Here is an 18,755-nt window from a genome sequence, read left to right as displayed (position 1 = left end):
CTACTTTATAACACAGCCATAAATCACAGTAATTCACACACTTTACTGACGGTGCCTACTGTTCGCTTGACTCAATTATCTATATCATCAATCTATCTATCTCTACGATCTATCTGCCTCTATCGCTGAATTTCTTTGCTAGGCTTATATACTAAAAAAAAAGAGGGCGTCTAGCAAGCACTCGAACATTCGCGGGGTTCTCCAATAATTCTAGAAACTCCAGCTCGCATGCTCCCAGCGTTACGCAACTTCCGCTGTCGTAACACTATCATTTAATTAGTTGGTGAGTTATGAATTTGTTTATCAAGACGAGCTAGTAAAGTTAGGAGTACGTCTTGTAGATTATAATAATATGTTGTATTTGAAGCTAGACCTACAGTTAGTTGTACTAAAACAAGATTTTTCCTACTACTTATGCCAAGTGAAAGTAGCCTGTAGAAACATTATAAAAGGAATAAAGTAGTATTCGCGTAATTTTCATCAAGTAATATAAAAGTATTCACCCAACCACTGGTGGGCAGAGCACAGATAGCCCATTGTGTAGCTTTGTGCTTAATTACAAAACAAACAAACAGACAAGCCTCGTAAATAATTTTTTCATTACCTACTCTACCTTATCTAACCTAATAAGTTTCTAATTTTTACATTTTAGTTACTTTTATAACAATACATAAAAAGAACAATAAATTTAGTACTTGTTTTTTGGTTCAAGGCTACCAACGAGGATTCAGTATACCACCACTTTATAATACCTCCGTCTCCAGATAGAGACTAGATCTGAATATTTCAAATCACGAATTACTTTGGATTGGAGAAGATGAAAACAGTTGCTCCTATAATTGATATTCACGTTAGGATATGAAATTATCAAAATAATTTTAATCTTGTTCAGTTCGCTTCAAACATTGCCGAATTTCAGAAGGAATCTCTCCAGATCTGAAATTAGAAACCTGTTTTGGATTTTTGCTTTATTTTTTAAACCTAAAAGCAGAAACACCATAATCAATTTTAAGACTGCTCCAGTTTCATTACTAACGGATGTTTGAACTGATGTTGTTAAAGTTAACGACATTACTTCTCACGCCCAATCCAAAATATTAGCCGCAATAATGTCTACATTGTTATTTTCCAAACCACAAATCCTCCCGCCTCCCCAACACACACACACATGAGTCAATAGAGATCCAGTACTTTTTTCTTTCAGGAATTAAGCAACGATCCTGCTTTTATATTTTTAACAAGAGGTTTAAAACAACGGTGAAACTAGATGAAATAAATTCTCACGAAAAACTTTTGTATTATTTTAACATTTTTATTTTAACAAATGTATTTTTTTATCTTCTGCCATAATGTAATTTTTGGTCGTAAAAGAAAAAAAAATGAAATTTTTGCCAGTGTGTTAATTTATTAGAGAGAGCTATTCTAGTTTCGAGGATGCATCCAATGAGGAGGAGAGCTTTAGGGTCTTGAGCTCTTCCTAAGCCATAACTTTCAAAATTTATGAAAGAAATGTATATACGTTAGGGAAAAAGTCATTGTTAGATAGCTGAATATTTATCTCTAATATCACTACTTACACTTATTTTGTGTTATTTCCTAAGTAGTCATTATAATATACATAAAAGACACAGTTTAGATTCAATCATAAACCTATTAGTACTCTTTGGTGTACACACTCAGCCTATGCACGTGAAGCGTTATATTGACTTCTTGATTTGCAGATGACACCATACCATTCCAAGATGGCACATAGGAACTGGTGCTAAGTTACATTATCAATAACATAAGTGGGTGAGAATGTTGCGACAGGATACTAATCCATCACAGCTACTCGCTGGTACCTGTGGATAGACTAAATCAAAAGGGGTAAAGTATTTTGTTGAAGAAGACTACAACATGTCGTGAACAAGTTTCGAACTTGCAATCTTATAACTACGAGTTGCAAGCAGTAGACAATAGGCGACGATGTCCCCCAGCTATTAAAGCTCAATTATTTTGGATTTATTTTTAGTTATTTTATATAGTAACAATAAAATATTATTTAAAAAAAGAAAAAAAATGTCATTTTCTTATCCAAAATACAGAAGTTCTCTGTTTTCTGTTTAGCACAAAGTTACACAATGGGCTATCTGCATTTGTTCACTTTGTGAAAACGAGCCCCGGATTTTGCTTCTTAAGTGCGCAAACGTACTACTGACACACGGGTACTAAGTTCTCTGACAGTAATTATTATAAATATATTTTGGTATCATCTTATATCCTTAGAAATAGTTTAATAAGACACAACTTTGTTCTAGAACTCCTATATATTATATTATTATGCCTAAAATTTTCTGTGTTATATATGTTCTATATAGAAGAGTTAAATTAACAGATTTAGGTAAGTTTCTAAATAATTCTACAAATAAGGCAAAAAGTTATTGCATATTCTATTTTTATAATAACTTTTGAAACTATAAGTATTTTAATTTGTAAGATAAGTTAAACTTTAACATCATTTAGAAATTAGTGGATTGAAATAAAATCCTGGTTGCAAGTTGTTAACTCTCATGAACGAAAAACCATGATGCGCCAAGGTGATGAAGAACTGTGTTGATCTAGATTACAAATTGAATTCGGGTACTATTTTTCACATACTGAATATTCAGTCGAATGGTTCACACTCATGAGGTATTCTCAGCTTCACTCAGAGTAAGCTGGTAGGATCCATTGGATACCATATCATATAACAAACCTCTGACTTTCAATTGAGTCTGACTCAAAAAAATAAACCGTAGAAAATTTCTATATATCAACAACCTTTATTTGTCAAACACAAATCTATGAAGAATTGGGGAGAGAAAGGAACATTTATTAAGTCTCTCTCAACACAGGTAAGTGTAGCTAGTATTCTGTGAAAAACTGGAGAGAACGAGATAGGGATGTAGAGAGAACTTTATCAATTCTCTCACAACATTCTTGGTTTAAAGTCAAGCTAAACGAGAAAATAAGTAGTAAAAGTGAATTAACCCTTAAAATGCCCTCATATAAAATAATCTAAATTAAAACCTGAACTGAAATACCTAAAATCTGAAAAACAAAGAAAAAATACACACACACACTCTTGGCGCATTCCTATCTACGTGACTGAGGGCCACCCTCAATCAACAAGAGGGTGCCAAGTCCTCGGGAAATGACCCTGTTTACTATAAGAAACGATCACTGTCGCTAACTTTAACATATTTCCTGCTACAGTAATCTATCCTGATGGGGAACACCATTTTATCGGTCCTTCAAAATGATTTCGAATTATTTTACTCCTTCGTTTATGGAGGTCAAGAATTTCACATTATTTTGTCAAAAACTGGGAGACAATAAACAAGTTCACATAGAAACGTGAAACTAGGAAATTTTACACAAATTCTAAATATCTTATGCAACTGGTTGTATACGGGTTCGGCCATTTTGATTGATTTTGCAACCACAAGGTAACCGTGAAAGTATGCATACTATTAATGTAGTAAGTGCAACTTCACCAGATTTGGCAAGATTTTAGTAAACAATACATGTCTTTCGTACTGAACAAAATTAGATTTTGTAATTGCATACTACGGATTTTTCTGTGAATTTATGGAGTCAGAGTGCAAAGTGATTTTCATGTTAAGATTAAAAATACTTTTTGATCTTACAGTTTCAATTTTCATTTGCGTAACCTCTAGAACTTTTCAAATGAAAAGTAAGATGTTTTCAGTAAAATTTATATTCTATCGGTTATTTTCTCTACAGCCCCCCAGTGGCACAGCGGTATGTCTGCGGACTTACAACGCTAGAAACAGGGTTTCGATACCTGTGGTGGGCAGAGCACAGATAGCCCTTGTGAAGCTTTGTGCATAATTAAAAACAAAACAATTTTCTCTACCCTAACACTGTATACAGACCCCGATCCATTTGACCGACCTTGTAGCCACTACATAACAACAACAAAAAAAAAGAATTATAAATTACCCTAATTTTAATTTTACATCCAACAGCTAATGGATTTTTAATTTAGTTTTAGATCTTTACAGTTGCAATTAGATCAACTCAGATTATGGTGATAACTATTAATTATACTAGACTGTTCTGTGTAAACAAGAGATCCAATTATGGGTATGTTATTTTTGAAACTCAAATATGCAGCTTAGAATAAGAAATATTGACAAGCATATAAAATAGAACATCATAAAATTAATATAATTTATCTGGCTTTCTAAATAAGCTTACAGAATTCTCATATCTGGTCAAGCAGAACTCCAACAATGTCAAATAAAGTAAACGACAACAAAATGTAGTGGATGTAATTATAATAAGTGAGTTCTTTAAGTAAACGATGTAAGCCTTTAACTTATGCAGGAGAAAGGAATGATAGTAAAAGAGACAGAGGATTTTAGGTTGTATGTACAGGAATATTGAATACAAAGCTAAAGAGGTTATAATGTCATTGTATAGGTCACTGGTTAGGCTAAATTTGGAGTACCGTATTCATTCTGGGGTTCCTTACATTAGAAAAGGCATTGCGTTGCTGGAAAGGGTTCAGACAAGGATTACTAAGATGATATCTAGGATGAAAAGGTTGTCATATGGGGATAAGTTAAAATCTCTTAGCTTTTTTTCTTCTCTTGGAAATAAAAGAAGAGTTTAAGATTCTTAAGGAAAATGATAATACCGATAACTTATTTTTTCGTACTTAATGGTAAGAATATGAACATAAATATTAATTTTGGCGGGGCAGTAGTCATCTTCAGCTAAAACATATTTACTTTTCTAACAGGGTGGTTGGGTGCCCTCAGATGTGGCAGATGCTGTTAACTTAAGAGTGTTTAATGGAAAGGTTGATAAATATTTGAATGGCTTTGAGTGTTCTTTAGTGTTTAGTTTAATTCAGTTGATGGGACAGTGTAGGTGAACAATAAGGCATTTGTCCTTTAATGCTATGTTATCTTAAATGTTCAAATTTTTTTGCTTATTCAATAGTTGTTAGCAAATTGAAATCTTTACTTTCTATTTGGTACGAATAATCCAATAACAACTACCCGGGATAATTTATGGTGCTTTTGGAAAGAAGCATGTTGTACTTGGCATATTGCACTAATTGTTTTATTATATCTTCCTAAAGGAAAAAGTTTTATCGCTTGAAATTGACAACTTAGCTCGGAAAATAAGTATAGTAGAAGTGTGAAATTACATCGAAACGTAGGTGGTTACATAAGGGTAGAAAAACTCGAAAATGAGTAATTTGGAGCGAAGAAATTTCTTGTGATTCTGAAAAGTGAAGACTGAGAATCTATTCAAATATTTTCTTGAAATTAAGAAATTAAAACTGATATACTCTTAAAAGTTAAATTATAAACTACGTCCTAATTTCTAGTTTGTTGATATAAATTGGCAATAAAGTAGTTTAATTAAGTTTTGAAGGAACTCTGTAAAAGGTTTTGACATACACTCTTGGCCCTACCTGAATTTTGAGAAGTAAAATTATCTCAGCTTTTCTTTGTAGTACTTAACTCAAGCCCCCCAGTGGTACAGCGTCTGCGGACTTACTACGCTAGAAACTGGGTCTCGATACCCGTGGTGGGCAGAGCACAGATAGCCTATTGTGTAGCTTTGTGCTTAACTTCAAACAAACTTAACTCAAAAGCTCTGACGGAAGATTGGCAGAGATTCTCATAGTTAAAATCGAAGGAAAAAGTAAAAACGTTAGGCAGAAACTCATTTGGCTCTGTGTATTAGAAAATGGATTAGAGATAAGAAGCTTGAATTAGGCTTCCAGGAATAACGAACAATGGAAAACCGTGGTGGTTGACCTTCGAAACTGGAGAGAATACTGAGATTGATTGACTCGAAAATAGGGTAATTAATAACTTTTAAGATTTTTGTGATAACTATTAGTTTGTGAATACTTGAATATATAAAGTCCTGATCATTCTTGTCTTTGTACATAGGAATGCTGAAAATGTAACTTGTGACCTTATCTCTTAAGAAAAGCTCAAAGTCTAGTTAAGAGTTACGTAATATAATTCACGAACCAATGAACTTATTGAAGTATTCTCATTCGTCACTCCACTTTTAATGAAGTTAGAAACGCATTTATTAGTATAAAAAACTTAGTGAAGCGTTCTAATTGGTCACTTTCGTAGAGGGAAGATAATATTTTTATTATTCCCGTTAGTATATACATATCGATTATTTAGTTAGTTTGTTTGTTCCAGAAATTCGTGCAAAGTTACACAAGGGGTATCTGCACATAACAAACCATAAATCTGAACTGCTAGACAAGGCTAATTTTCACATTAATGATAAAATTTATCTGTTTTTCTTTTGATCTTGTTGATATAACTTCCATATTGAAGGACGAATAAATGGATAAATTCTATTTACAGACGTAGCTTCCAACATTAATAAGATCCTGATTTATAGAAAAGCAAACTTCCATGTCTAACTAGAACTGAGATAATCATTGAAAGCATAAACCGTTATTCTTTATAGATTTTTATTCCACTTTGACGAAAGGTATTACAACTGTATGTATAAATTTCTTTGTTTATAATATTGACATAAACAGAAATCAGTTATCAAACACTAATAAACCCGCTATTAATAGTTATAGATATATTAGGGGAAATATAACTGTTAATATATGGGCTATATATAACTGTTATTTTTTGTGTGAACGAAGCAGAATGAAATTTTATAGTGTTTAGAAGAAGTCATTTCAGTATGTTCTAAAATTATACACATATATTGAAGATTCTGAAATAGTGCCAGATGTGAGGTTTCGATAATGCATTACCAGTGTGTTGTTGCTATTCTCTCTCATAATGTGAGGTTTCGATAATGTATTACCAGTGTGTTGTTGCTATTCTCTCTCATAATGTGAGGTTTCGATAATGTATTACCAGTGTGTTGTTGCTATTCTCTCTCATAATGTGAGGTTTTGACAATTTATTACCAGTGTGTTGTTGCTATTCTCTCTCATAATGCGAGGGTTTGACAGTGTATTACCATTGTTTAGTTGGGATTCTCTCTTGATAAATACCAATTTGCTCCATAACTTCAAAGAAGCGTCCCTAAGTTGGAAATGATAGATTATAAGGAAGGTAGTTAATCAGTATCCATCGCCAACTCTTGGGCTATTCTAGTTAAATAGTGGGAGTTGGCCGTCACTCTTATAACCCATCCACCACCCTAAGGCGCGGAGAGTGTTTTTGTGGAAACAGGTCGCGAACTGTGGACCCTCAGATACACAGTTCGTTACACTAACCGTTACGCCACTCCCAGCTCTAGTTGTTTAGGTGAGTGGATTATGACCAAGGATTATATTGGTCTGGAACGGAGTTCCGCCTCTTAAGGATCCAAGACATCAGCGTTCCTGGTCTTCTGATTGGAATGTCAAAGTGGATCACAAAATGGAATCCCGCTTCTTTCAAAATCCCAATCTAACCACTAATTATGAGAAGGTTCATGTGGCTGTTGAAACATAACGCCATACAGTTTATCAGGTATAATTTCAGAACAAGTTACACAGAGCTATCTTCTTGGGTCAGGCTTTAAAGTATGATGTATTTTGGCCAAAAAACCTGTACGAAAGTAAATCTAGTGTCATTTATAGGTATTTATATTTGCTACTTGTGCTAACATTTTCAAATTTAATGACATTCTATTCGACACGGAGCTGAAAAAATCTGCAGAATGTGATTTTTATCGCAAATCTTAAGTCTGTTGGTTTCTATGGCTTCGTCAGCGTTCGGCATTGAGTCTTTAAACATTTTGGCTAGTGAACAACTCAGAGGAACGTTTAGCAGCATGATTGTTACACATCTTTTAGATAACTATATACTATTGGTTTCTATGGCTTCGTCAGCGTTCGGCATTGAGTCTTTAAACATTTTGGCTAGTGAACAACTCAGAGGAACGTTTAGCAGCATGATTGTTACACATCTTTTAGATAACTATATACATAAGTGTTCAATCACTCTGGTGAATAAAGAGCAACTTGAACATCGTGAAAAAAACAACAAAAAACTCTGTAATTAAGTAAATGAGTTAATTAACGTTGATTAAAACCAGGAATTAAACTGTCACTAGTTTTTTTCATATACGAAATCATACACACAAGGAATATTTATACTTTCTTCAAACGTTGATGTTTTGATAATTTGTTACTAGAAAATGGATTGAATATGTTGACGACATATATATTCTGATCTTTCAAGTCAATGAATATATAAATGTCTAAGTTGTATGCATTATTTGCAATATCATAAAAAAAGCAGAAGTAAACTCCAGAGTTATATTAAGAAAATTCTGGAGCTTTACAGAAAATCATTACAGTCCATGTCGCCACGTCCAGCTATGCTCTAATTAACGATCATGCAGCTTGACAATAGCTCTGCAGCGTATAATTTACATATCAAAAGACTCCATCGTGAGGCTGTCATGCTCAAAACAACTCCTTACTTCTGCAGTTTTCAAAAGTCTATCTAAATTTAGAGTGAGTATTGTTACCCAGCACCTGTTTCAACAGTCCCATCATAAATAAATTCATAGGCACTGCATAGGTTGTCATGCTCAAAACAACTCCTTACTTCTGCAGTTTTCAAAAGTCTATCTAAATTTAGAGTGAGTATTGTTACCCAGCACCTGTTTCAACAGTCCCATCATAAATAAATCCATATGCACTGCATTCGGTGACTTGACTGCTATGTCTTTGTAAGGAGTAATATGAATACCTGTTTCATTATCTAGTTATTTGAGGCATGTGACGGTTGAATGAATACATCACAGAAACAGTTTGTGTACATCTTGTGTCGCTTTTACAGATGGAAATTTGTCTTAATTATTTTGCATACTGTGATATGGGCTCTTGGAATGCTTTTGCCACTGATTTTTGTGTTGATGGATTTTCAACTGTTAAAAAGTGCCGTACTTTGTTTACCACGGCTGGGGTTCGACTTGTTGCAGGTCTCGTTCTGGATACCCTAGATGCCCCAAATTGACCCATATTCCTTTGTCTTCGAATACTATTATATATAAGGGATATCATCGTCTTGGAAATTCTAAATCCTAGATCTGAACATATCTTTATGATCTGGGTGTAGAATATTTTGCGACAGAAATGGTTGTTTTATACGTTTCCAAAACTATGCATTTTCGGTGGCAATACACTGCTTACAAAACGCCAATCAGTGTCAAAATGTAGTTCTGATATAATCCGTACCAACGCGACTTTACACCTGTTTGTGTTGCCACATGACTTGCTGACTTGCACAATCAAAATCGTTTTAATATAATGTATTCAATCGTATGTACTGTGTATTTAAAGTTATCTATTTTCTCATAATATCCACAAGTAGCTTTTTTTTTTTACAGCCAAGTCGGAGGGCCGTACATTTTATATATATCAATGGTATGTCTTTATAGTATTAAACAGCCAAGTCGGAGGGCCGCACATTTTATATATATATCAATGGTATATCTTTATAGTATTAAACTGCCGAGTTGGAGGTCCACACATTTCATATCTCAATGGGTCTCACGTTTTTACACTGCTAAACCTGTCAAGTCGGAGGCCCCAAGGTTCAGGCACCCTCCGCTATTCTTAGTCGAATGGTAGGATAAACTGTCAAAGCTGATTATTTATAATTCGTACCTCAACCAGGTTCATGCTGCTTCAAAGTTCTATAAAACGTATGGTACTCTGGTAGGTCAGCGGTAAGTGTACGGACTCACAACACTCAAATATGGGATTCGATCCCTTGTTGTGGACAGAGCGCAGATAGCCTATTGTGTTGCTTTGCGCTAATACAAAAGAAAAACAAATTAAAATCTATTTTATTATGCAAAGGAATGTTCTATCATGTTTAAGACAACTAGTCATTTCATTCTTTACACTTCAAATGTTTATAAACATTTCTAGGCTTTGGTATTCATAAACATTTACAATATCATGTGATGCCCTTGGTTCTAAATTCCAAAAGTTAATGTTTTTTATAGAGAAAAAGATCAATACATTAACACACAAGGAGAGAGAAGAAGCATGAATGGATGATATAAGAAACCAATATGTTTTCGCGCGTTATCAAATTATCTAATGAGAAAAGTAAATACAGTTTATACGAAACAGCTTATGATCATAAATAATCTTTTATTTTACAAACATTTTGCTGATTTACCTATGTACATGCTTTTTATTTATTGACCTACATAATAGTATATTGGAATGCATGGAAAAGTAAATGATATTTCAAAGATATAATGTGTTGTTTTAAAACCAACTACATCCGGGCTGTTCCTAGCGATCATAATATGATGAACCAACCATCACAAAGTAGTTGATTGACATCTGATAAAGAACACAGAGATCATATAGGGTATTAGTTGAGAAAGTTAGAAGTATCACTACAAAGGACAAAAATCTACAGCAAGAATAATGACTACCTCTATTATAATCGTTATTTAAATTATGCGGTTCCTAAATTACACCAAAGATTGAAATTGATTGTACAGAACAGATTGTTAAAAAATACATGAAATATCAGCCAAATTTATTTATTTATCTATAATGTGGAATAATCGTCTATAATGAAAAAGAGGCACACATGAGAGCATAGCTAATTGGGTAGACAGCTGAAACCTTGTTTGCAGTTATTCTGTGTCCTGTATTTTTCTATTTTACGGGAGGGGAGCATATGCTCCGGACAACCCCTCTACTCCAGCAGGGCGCGTGACGGAAACACGCGGTGACCTATATATTCTCTCTTATCTTCAAAATGTTAACCATTACATCATACTTAAGTAATTCATACAAACATAACCTTTACGTTTCTACGTGTGTGCCACCAGAGTTCTAAATTTTAAATTATTTGTTTATTTTACAGATACTTAATATAAATAAGAGTAACTTTTATTTTACCTTAACTACAATATATTACATTCCACTTATATTTTATTAATATCTACTTCTTGGGCCCAAGACAGGGATACTTTTGGTAGTTAGTGACTCCCGCCAGGCTACAGAGGAATAAAATACTGTATAATTTAACAAATGTACATTTACTCTACAGATTTAAAAATCTACAATCGTCAGGTGAAAAGTTCATATAATTGATCTTTTTTTAGGACTAATTGTTTTTAACAGGTTAAATTAAAATTGATTTTAGTCTGCAATGTAATTATATTTTTTAAATCTTAATTCTTCTTGTATTACCAAGTTTGCTTAATCTATAGCATTATTTTTTATTGTGAACAAGTTCATCCTAATTCTACTTGGTGCATGTCGTAAAACACTTATGGTGTATTTCCAAACTCTGGTTAATTTATAGCATCATGTATATATTGTTAACAATTTTATCCCAATTCTTCTTGTTAAAATACTTAGGTTGTATTACTAAGTTTGTTTAATCTATAGCATTATTTTTATGTTATTAACAAGTTTACCCCCATTCTTCTTGTTATAACACATGATATAGGAATAGAATCTGAGTTTTATAAATGTAATCACAACACTTTCAATCTTGGATTAAGTATACTGCTTTTAAAACTCCTGATGTGTCTGTCGCTGAAACACCTAAGTGTTGTGTCACCTAAAACCCTGAAATGTCTGCCACCGAAACGTCAAAAAGTGTTGTGCCACCAAGATCCTGAAGCGATTCTCACTTACACTCCTGAAGTGTCTGTTACCGAAACACCTAAGTGTTTTGTCACCCAAGATCCTGAAGTGTCTTTCATCTAAACACCTGAAATGTCTGTCATCCAGATTACTGACATTAATTAATGAGAAAAACCTTACGAGTAAAGTTCAATTATATTTGTCTATTCAACATCTAGAGCTAAGCTCAAATCTATCCTTATAATGAAGGTTGTATAACTGATAACAAGTGAAACATGCACTAGCCATTCCTAATTTTAAATTATAGCCTAGATGGAAGGCAACTAGTTAATACCACCCGCCGCCGACTTTTGTCTAACCGAATAATGGGATTTGACCAGCATCCTTATAACGCACCAACAGCCCCAAAGTGATTGACGCTCCGCAGACCCATAGTCTGGCAAAGGAAAGAAAATCTCACAGAAGAATATTTTCCTTCTTCTATACACAATACATCTGATTAATTAAAAAACAACAACATAAAATGTTGTTATAAGGCATATTTGTTTGTAGAATTACCCATTATGACCAGATTGTCTTTTGGAAGTCTATGGACGGCTAGCACCCAGTAATATTTTAAAACAGTCGGGTATGAAGGAGTTGGTGTTTGAATAAAACTATGGTTTTATGTAGTTATTGCAGTTTCATGGACTGATTTAACTTGGGAAATGACGATGTGAAACCGGTTTATGTTTCCCCTTTAACACATAGTCTTAAGTTATCATAGACACCCTTTAACACATAGGCTTAAGTTATCATAGACATCCTTTAACACATAGGCTTAAGTTGTCATAGACATCCTTTAACACATAGGCTTAAGTTGTCATGTCTATGATAACTTAAGACTATGTGTTAAAGGATGTCTATGATAACTTAAGACTATGTGCTCAGGATGTCTATGATAACTTAAGCCTATGTGCTCAGGATGTCTATGATATCTTAAGCCTATGTGCTCAGGATGTCTATGATAACTTCGGACTACGTGTTGAATAAAGAATAAGAAACAGTGCAATTAAAATTCTACCACAATTTGTTTTAAATGTCATAAGAGAAGACGATAAAAGGAGATTTTTGAATTCGAAGATCTCATTAATTTTTCATTTTGCTGGTTAAGATATTACGTCCTCTTCCAATGATGGAAATTCAAAAACGAAAGCCCTAAAGGAAATGTTAATTAAAATGTAATCGTGCAAAGAAATAACTTAAAACTAGGCATCTAATGCCTGTATAAATACGCAGTTCAGTAATTAAGTATTTCTTTGTATCAAGAGATAAGGTATTTGTTGTACTTGTAGCAATAGTAATGTACTCTCAAATATTCTCCTGTTCTTTTTTACTAGGAGATTTAGGAATGGAAGAGACTTGTTGAGAGTTTTCGAGTTCATATTCCAGACCTGCTCTGAGTGCTGAATCAGTAGAAAAAGTTCGATGTGTTGGAGATTTTGACTTCGATTTTCCGTGACTGCTCTTCCTTTTGAAGGATCCGTGATGACAGCAGGTGTGTTTCGGATGTTCTGAAGGATTGGGCTCTAGGGTGAAGACATTTTCACTCTTCGAGAACGAAAGTGGGCTGTTAAGAGGCCCAGAGAAACGAGAAAAGTGTTTTAGAAGATCCGATATCTGTTCGTCTATATGGTTCATTTTATTGCTTAATTTTTGAATTTCCAGTTTGAGGTCCACTCTTAAGTTCACAAGATTTGCAACTATCTTTTGATAGTCTGTGCTTGATGTAGTACAAGTTTCATTGCTAAAATTACCATTATCACTACAACTGTCTTTGCTAACAGTGATCTGATCTTCAACATGGAGATTTCTTTGGTAACTGTTGTTAATATCATTTGATTGCCCACAGCTAGCGGAGTCCTCTTCATCTTTTCGCTTTGGTGTAGCCTGGTGCGAGTCTGGCTCACTTACCTCTTCAATCGTTTCTTGACGACCACCTAGGATCTTGGACCACTTTCCAAACCCTTTAGTTCCTGCCCCTAACGCTGATTTTGTATCTTTAACTAAGTGAAGAGAGTCGTTGTTTTTCGCTATATTCTCTCCCCGCTTCGCTAATATTTTATTTTCAAAACCAACTTTGTTCTCTTTATCATCCCCACCAGTAGTTCCTCCTTTAAACCCACCCCATTTTGAAATTTTTTCAGGTTTCCCTGCAACTTCGGTAACATTAAACACTTTCGCGGTAGCGTTGTTGCTTTTATCTCCATCAGTCTCACCTCTTTTTTCCACGTCAGGTACAGTCAGCGTCCCTATTTGATTGATACCGGAAGACTTTTCTGGACCAGTCTTTTTAAAGCGGTTAAACAACTTCCGTACTAGGTGATCCTGGGAGAGATCTTGAAGAGGTTCGTTCTTTCGTCTATCTGCCAACTCTTTTTCTCTCTTGACGTCAGAAACTTTACGAAAAATGAGCTACGGAAACAATACAAACTGTCTTTAACAGAACAATGAAGTAGGGAAACCAAAAAACTGTCTTTAGAAGAACAGTGAAGTAGGGAAACGAAAAAAATGTCTTTTGTAGAACAGTGAAGTAGGGAAACGAAACAAACTGTCTTTAGCAGAACAGTGGAGTAGGGAAACGAAACAAACTGTCTTTAGAAGAACAGCGAAGTAGGGAAAACAAAAAACTGTATTTAGAAGAACAGTGAAGTAGGGAAACCAAAAAACTGTATTTAGAAGAACAGTGAAGTAGGGAAACGGAAAAAAATGTCTTTTGTAGAACAGTGAAGTAGGGAAACGAAACAAACTGTCTTTAGCAGAACAGCGAAGTAGGGAAAAAAACGCACTGTAGCAGAACAATGTGATAGATAAATAAAACACACAGTGGCAGAACAATGAGATAGATAAACAAAACACACAGTGGGAGAATAATGTGATAGATAAACAAAACCCACAGTGGCAGAATAATGTGATAGCTAAACAAAACGCACAGTGGCAGAATAATGTGATAGCTAAACAAAACACACAGTGGCAGAATAATGAGATAAATAAACAAAACACACAGTGGCAGAATAATGTGATAGATAAACAAAACACACAGTGGCAGAATAATGTGATAGAAAATATAAACAACTTTTATAAGAACAGTGATTCATGGAAACCAAAACTACAGTGAGCTAGATAAAAAAAGGTAACCTGACATTAGCAGAAAAGTGAGCAAGATAAAGAAAACAAACTGACGTTAGCAAAACAGAGAGGCCAAGAAATCAAACAAACTACCTTTAGAACAACAGTGGCCTAGAAAAAGAATATAAGTTGCTTTTAGCAGAACAATGAGCCAAGGTAAAAAATAAATAAAATTGCTTTAGTAGACAGATGGCCAAAATAAATTGCCTGTTTCAGAACAGTGAGCTAGAAAAAAAAAACAGTATTTAGCTAGGCAAAACAAACTTCTTTTGGGGGAAGAGTTAGCTACATAAACAAAATAAACTCTCTTTATGAGAATAGAGAGCCAGATAAACAAAAAAAAAGCTTTTAGCAGAACAACCTTTAGTAGAAAAAAGAACTAAATAAACAAAATAAAGAGAATTTAGCAAAACAAGAAAAAAATATACTGTCTTTAGTAACATAACAAGATAGATAAATCAAAAAGAAAAACAGTGAATCAGGAAAAAACGAACATCCTTTAACAGAAAACAAATGCGATACATAAACAAAATAATGTGCATTTAGCAGAACAATGATCCAAGTGAAAAAAAATGCGTTTAGTAGTACAAAGAGCTAGATAAACAAAACACTATGCTTTTAGCAGAACAGTGAGTTAGATAAACAAAATTAATTGTCTTTAGCTGCACAGTGAACCAAGGAAAGAAAACAAACTGCCTTTAGAAGAAAATTGGTCTTGATAAATTATATATATTCTGCCTAACACAACAATGAGCTTGTTAGACAAAACACACTGACTTCAAGAATAATTGTCAGCTAGGTAAACAAAATAAACTGCCTTTAGCAGGACAGTAAGCAAAAGAAAGAAAACACTAGTTTTGGAGAACAGAGAGCTAGGGAAACAAAAGAAAGAAAACACTAACTTTAGAGAACAGAGAGCTAGGGAAACAAAAGAAAGAAAACACTAACTTTGGAGAACAGAGAGCTAGGGAAACAAAAGAAAGAAAACACTAACTTTGGAGAACAGAGAGCTAGGGAAACACAAGAAAGAAAACACTAACTTTGGAGAACAGAGAGCTAGGGAAACAAAAGAAAGAAAACACTAACTTTGGAGAACAGAGAGCTAGGGAAACAAACAAAATTGTCTTTTAGTAGAAGAGTGAGAAAAAAATAAATGGCTTTAGAAGAACAATTAGCCAAGGAAACAAAACAAATTATCGTTAGCATAAAATAGATTACGAAAACATTTTCTTGAGGAGATTGGAATGTGAGCAGAAAATCAGCACCTCCTAAAACTCCTCTAAATGTAAAATAAAAAACACAAATTTTATACACACAACCACGTCCTGTTGCATATATGAATTTTTAATTTGTTAAGAAAAATAGTTACACAATGGGTTATCTTTGTTGTGCCCATCACGGTATTAAAACGCGAATATTAACATTTGATGCACTCAGATTTACCGCAGAGCCACTAGGGTGTGTATGAAGTAAACCGGTGCTTTATCGTTTCCTTAATTTTTTTATATACGTGAATAATGATAAAATTAATCAAAACACGTGATTAAGACCAGAGTAATGTCACAGAAGTCAAATTCAAACATTCTGAATACATACTGTTTTAATTACAGGGATAAGTTTCCTTATGTCAGGCTTAACGCATTTCCCGTTGGTGCAAAGTTTCATCCCTTAGAATACAGTGTTATAATTCAAGTTCTCATTACAGTGTTATTTTTCCTTAAGTCACTTTCAACCAATTTCACTTTGGTGCAGAATTTCATTCCCTAGAATACGCAGTGTAATCCAAGTTTTAATTAGAGGTACTATTTTTGCTTAAGTCAGTTCCAACACGAATCGCTTTAGCGCAGTGTCATTCCCTAGAATTAGTAGTAATTCAAGCTTTCATTACAGTACTACTTTTCCTTATGCAACCCTAAATTCGTTTCACTTTGGTGCAGTTTTATTTCCTTGAATATATAATGTAGGCTTTTATTCGGAACACCCAGTCTTAAAGACATTATTCCTGTATCTCCGTTTATTGAAACAGTAAGTGCCTAGACACGTATGTATATTTATACACGTAAATTTAATTGTTTTAGCTAGTTTTTTTACAAACGAAAAGAAAAAAAATGGAATCTTTGATTAATTTTAGTTTTAGGAAATCAAAATATTCAACCTGTAAGGAGCTAGAAAATATTGTTTTCTCCAACTATATATTTGTTTTTTCAAATGAGTATCTGAATCGTTCTACAAAAATGGCACTTAAAAAAACTGAAGAATTTAACCAAGCCTATTTATTTGAATTCCCTGGGTTGTTTCAAATCTTCTGTCTTGAGTCAGAGAAAATATTTTAATATAGCAATTTGATAGCTATCTCTAGGTGATGCCCACGTCAGTTGTTGTCTAGGTAAAAGACGAAGAGCTATCTCTAGGTGATGCCCACGTCAGTTGTTGTCTAGGTAAAAGACGAAGAGCTATCTCTAGCTGATGCCCACGTCAGTTGTTGTCTAGGTAAAAGACGAAGAGCGAGAAAACTAGTGTCATCACGAACTTATCTTTGTTTGTATTGTGAACAACATAAAATTGATTCCTCTTTCCCTTTGGCCGCGAGAGAAAACGTGTCAATCGATTGATTGGACTCCAGACATATTATAAAGAATTGACGTTTTCTGCAAGAAGGTCAGTGAAACCTCTGACTATAGATAAAAAAAAAGCGCTCTATCCAAATAATTGACAAAAATCTTACATCACCTGAACTTCTGTGACAGTAAAACTGATAGGGAATACTGTCCATGCAAATGGTTCCTATTATTTGATACTGCTTTCTGCAAACGATACACTTCTAACATCTTAGTTACAGAAATTATGTCCCATTATACATTATTCGGCGTAAATCAAGGATGACGGTTTTATTTCCAGTTTTCTTGTTCTTGCAGATACCTAATTAGTCCAGAAAATATTAACTCGAGAGATAAAGACCGAATTTTGTATCTCAACATATTCATAACAAGTAAAATGGTAATTGTGTGTAAAATACGACCGACTCTTAGGGTATATGAAATTAGAGATACAGAAATTAAAAGGTTTATGGAAAGAAACAACCTTTATATCAAACTGATTCAAAGCATCTCCCGGTGACTGAACGATAAATTTGAGGGCATATAACCACAAAATTCAGAATTTGATCATTGCAGAGGGCACAGCATATATAGCCTATTTTGAAACTTTGCACTTAAACAAGCAAATTAATTGAAAGTTCTTTTGTGCATCCTATAATAGACAGTGTATAATATCTATGTAATTACTATATACACAAGGGAAATATTCTGTGTAAAAGAACTGAACAAAGCGTGATAAAAGTTTAAAACTTTGAAAAGCTCAAAAGCTTGTCCCTCTTGATGGAACTTAGTTTAAAGTTTAAACACTTACCCTGTGTCTGAGATTGTACGTAAGGACAAGATTGCGAGCAAAAGAATTGGCAAAGGCATGATAGAAGTTCAGAACTTCCAAAAGTTTGTCCCTCTTGATGGAATGTAGATCACAATAAGTCAATGCTCGGACGTTGGCACAGGACTGGCCTATTGTAGGCTCTTTCCAAAAAACATCACCGAAAACATCACTCTGTCCTGCAAATGAATAAGTAATTAGATGAAAAAGAAAGTAAAATACACCTAAGTGCTTTACTTCTTAGTAAAAGTAGAGGTTTGAATAGTCTAATACAAAGAAGATAAACTGTAAAAATAATAAAAAAGATGCACTAAAAATAAATACCATGCAGAAATATTCTTCAAATCAGTCATATTCATATGTCAATTGAACTATGGCCATACGTGTCCTAGTAGTTAGCATTCTTGGACTTTGCATCCAGCCGTCCCTAATTTAGCAGTGTAAGACTAGAAGGAAGGCAGCTAGTCATCACCACCCACCGCCAACTCTTGGGCTTCTTGTTTACCAACGAATAGTGGGATTGACTCTCACTTTA

The 18,755-nt window shown here is 34.0% G+C and overlaps 1 protein-coding gene across 1 annotated transcript; it reads right to left on the bottom strand.

The window, feature by feature from the left end:
* Nucleotides 1-12,497: 12,497 nt before the first annotated feature.
* LOC111089298 (potassium voltage-gated channel protein eag-like) lies at nucleotides 12,498-18,456 on the bottom strand (the record flags this gene model as incomplete). Its single annotated transcript, XM_022401542.1, has 2 exons — nucleotides 12,498-14,080; nucleotides 18,203-18,456. Coding segments are annotated over 2 exons (1,358 nt in total), but the record flags the coding sequence as incomplete, so codon positions are not given.
* Between the last annotated feature and the right edge of the window lie 299 nt (nucleotides 18,457-18,755).

This window comes from Limulus polyphemus, unplaced genomic scaffold, assembly GCF_000517525.1.
Source record: "Limulus polyphemus unplaced genomic scaffold, Limulus_polyphemus-2.1.2 Scaffold5824, whole genome shotgun sequence".
NCBI lineage: Eukaryota > Metazoa > Arthropoda > Merostomata > Xiphosura > Limulidae > Limulus > Limulus polyphemus.
The sequence above is the reverse complement of the archived record's forward strand: the minus strand, read 5'-3'. Positions and strand labels throughout refer to the sequence as shown.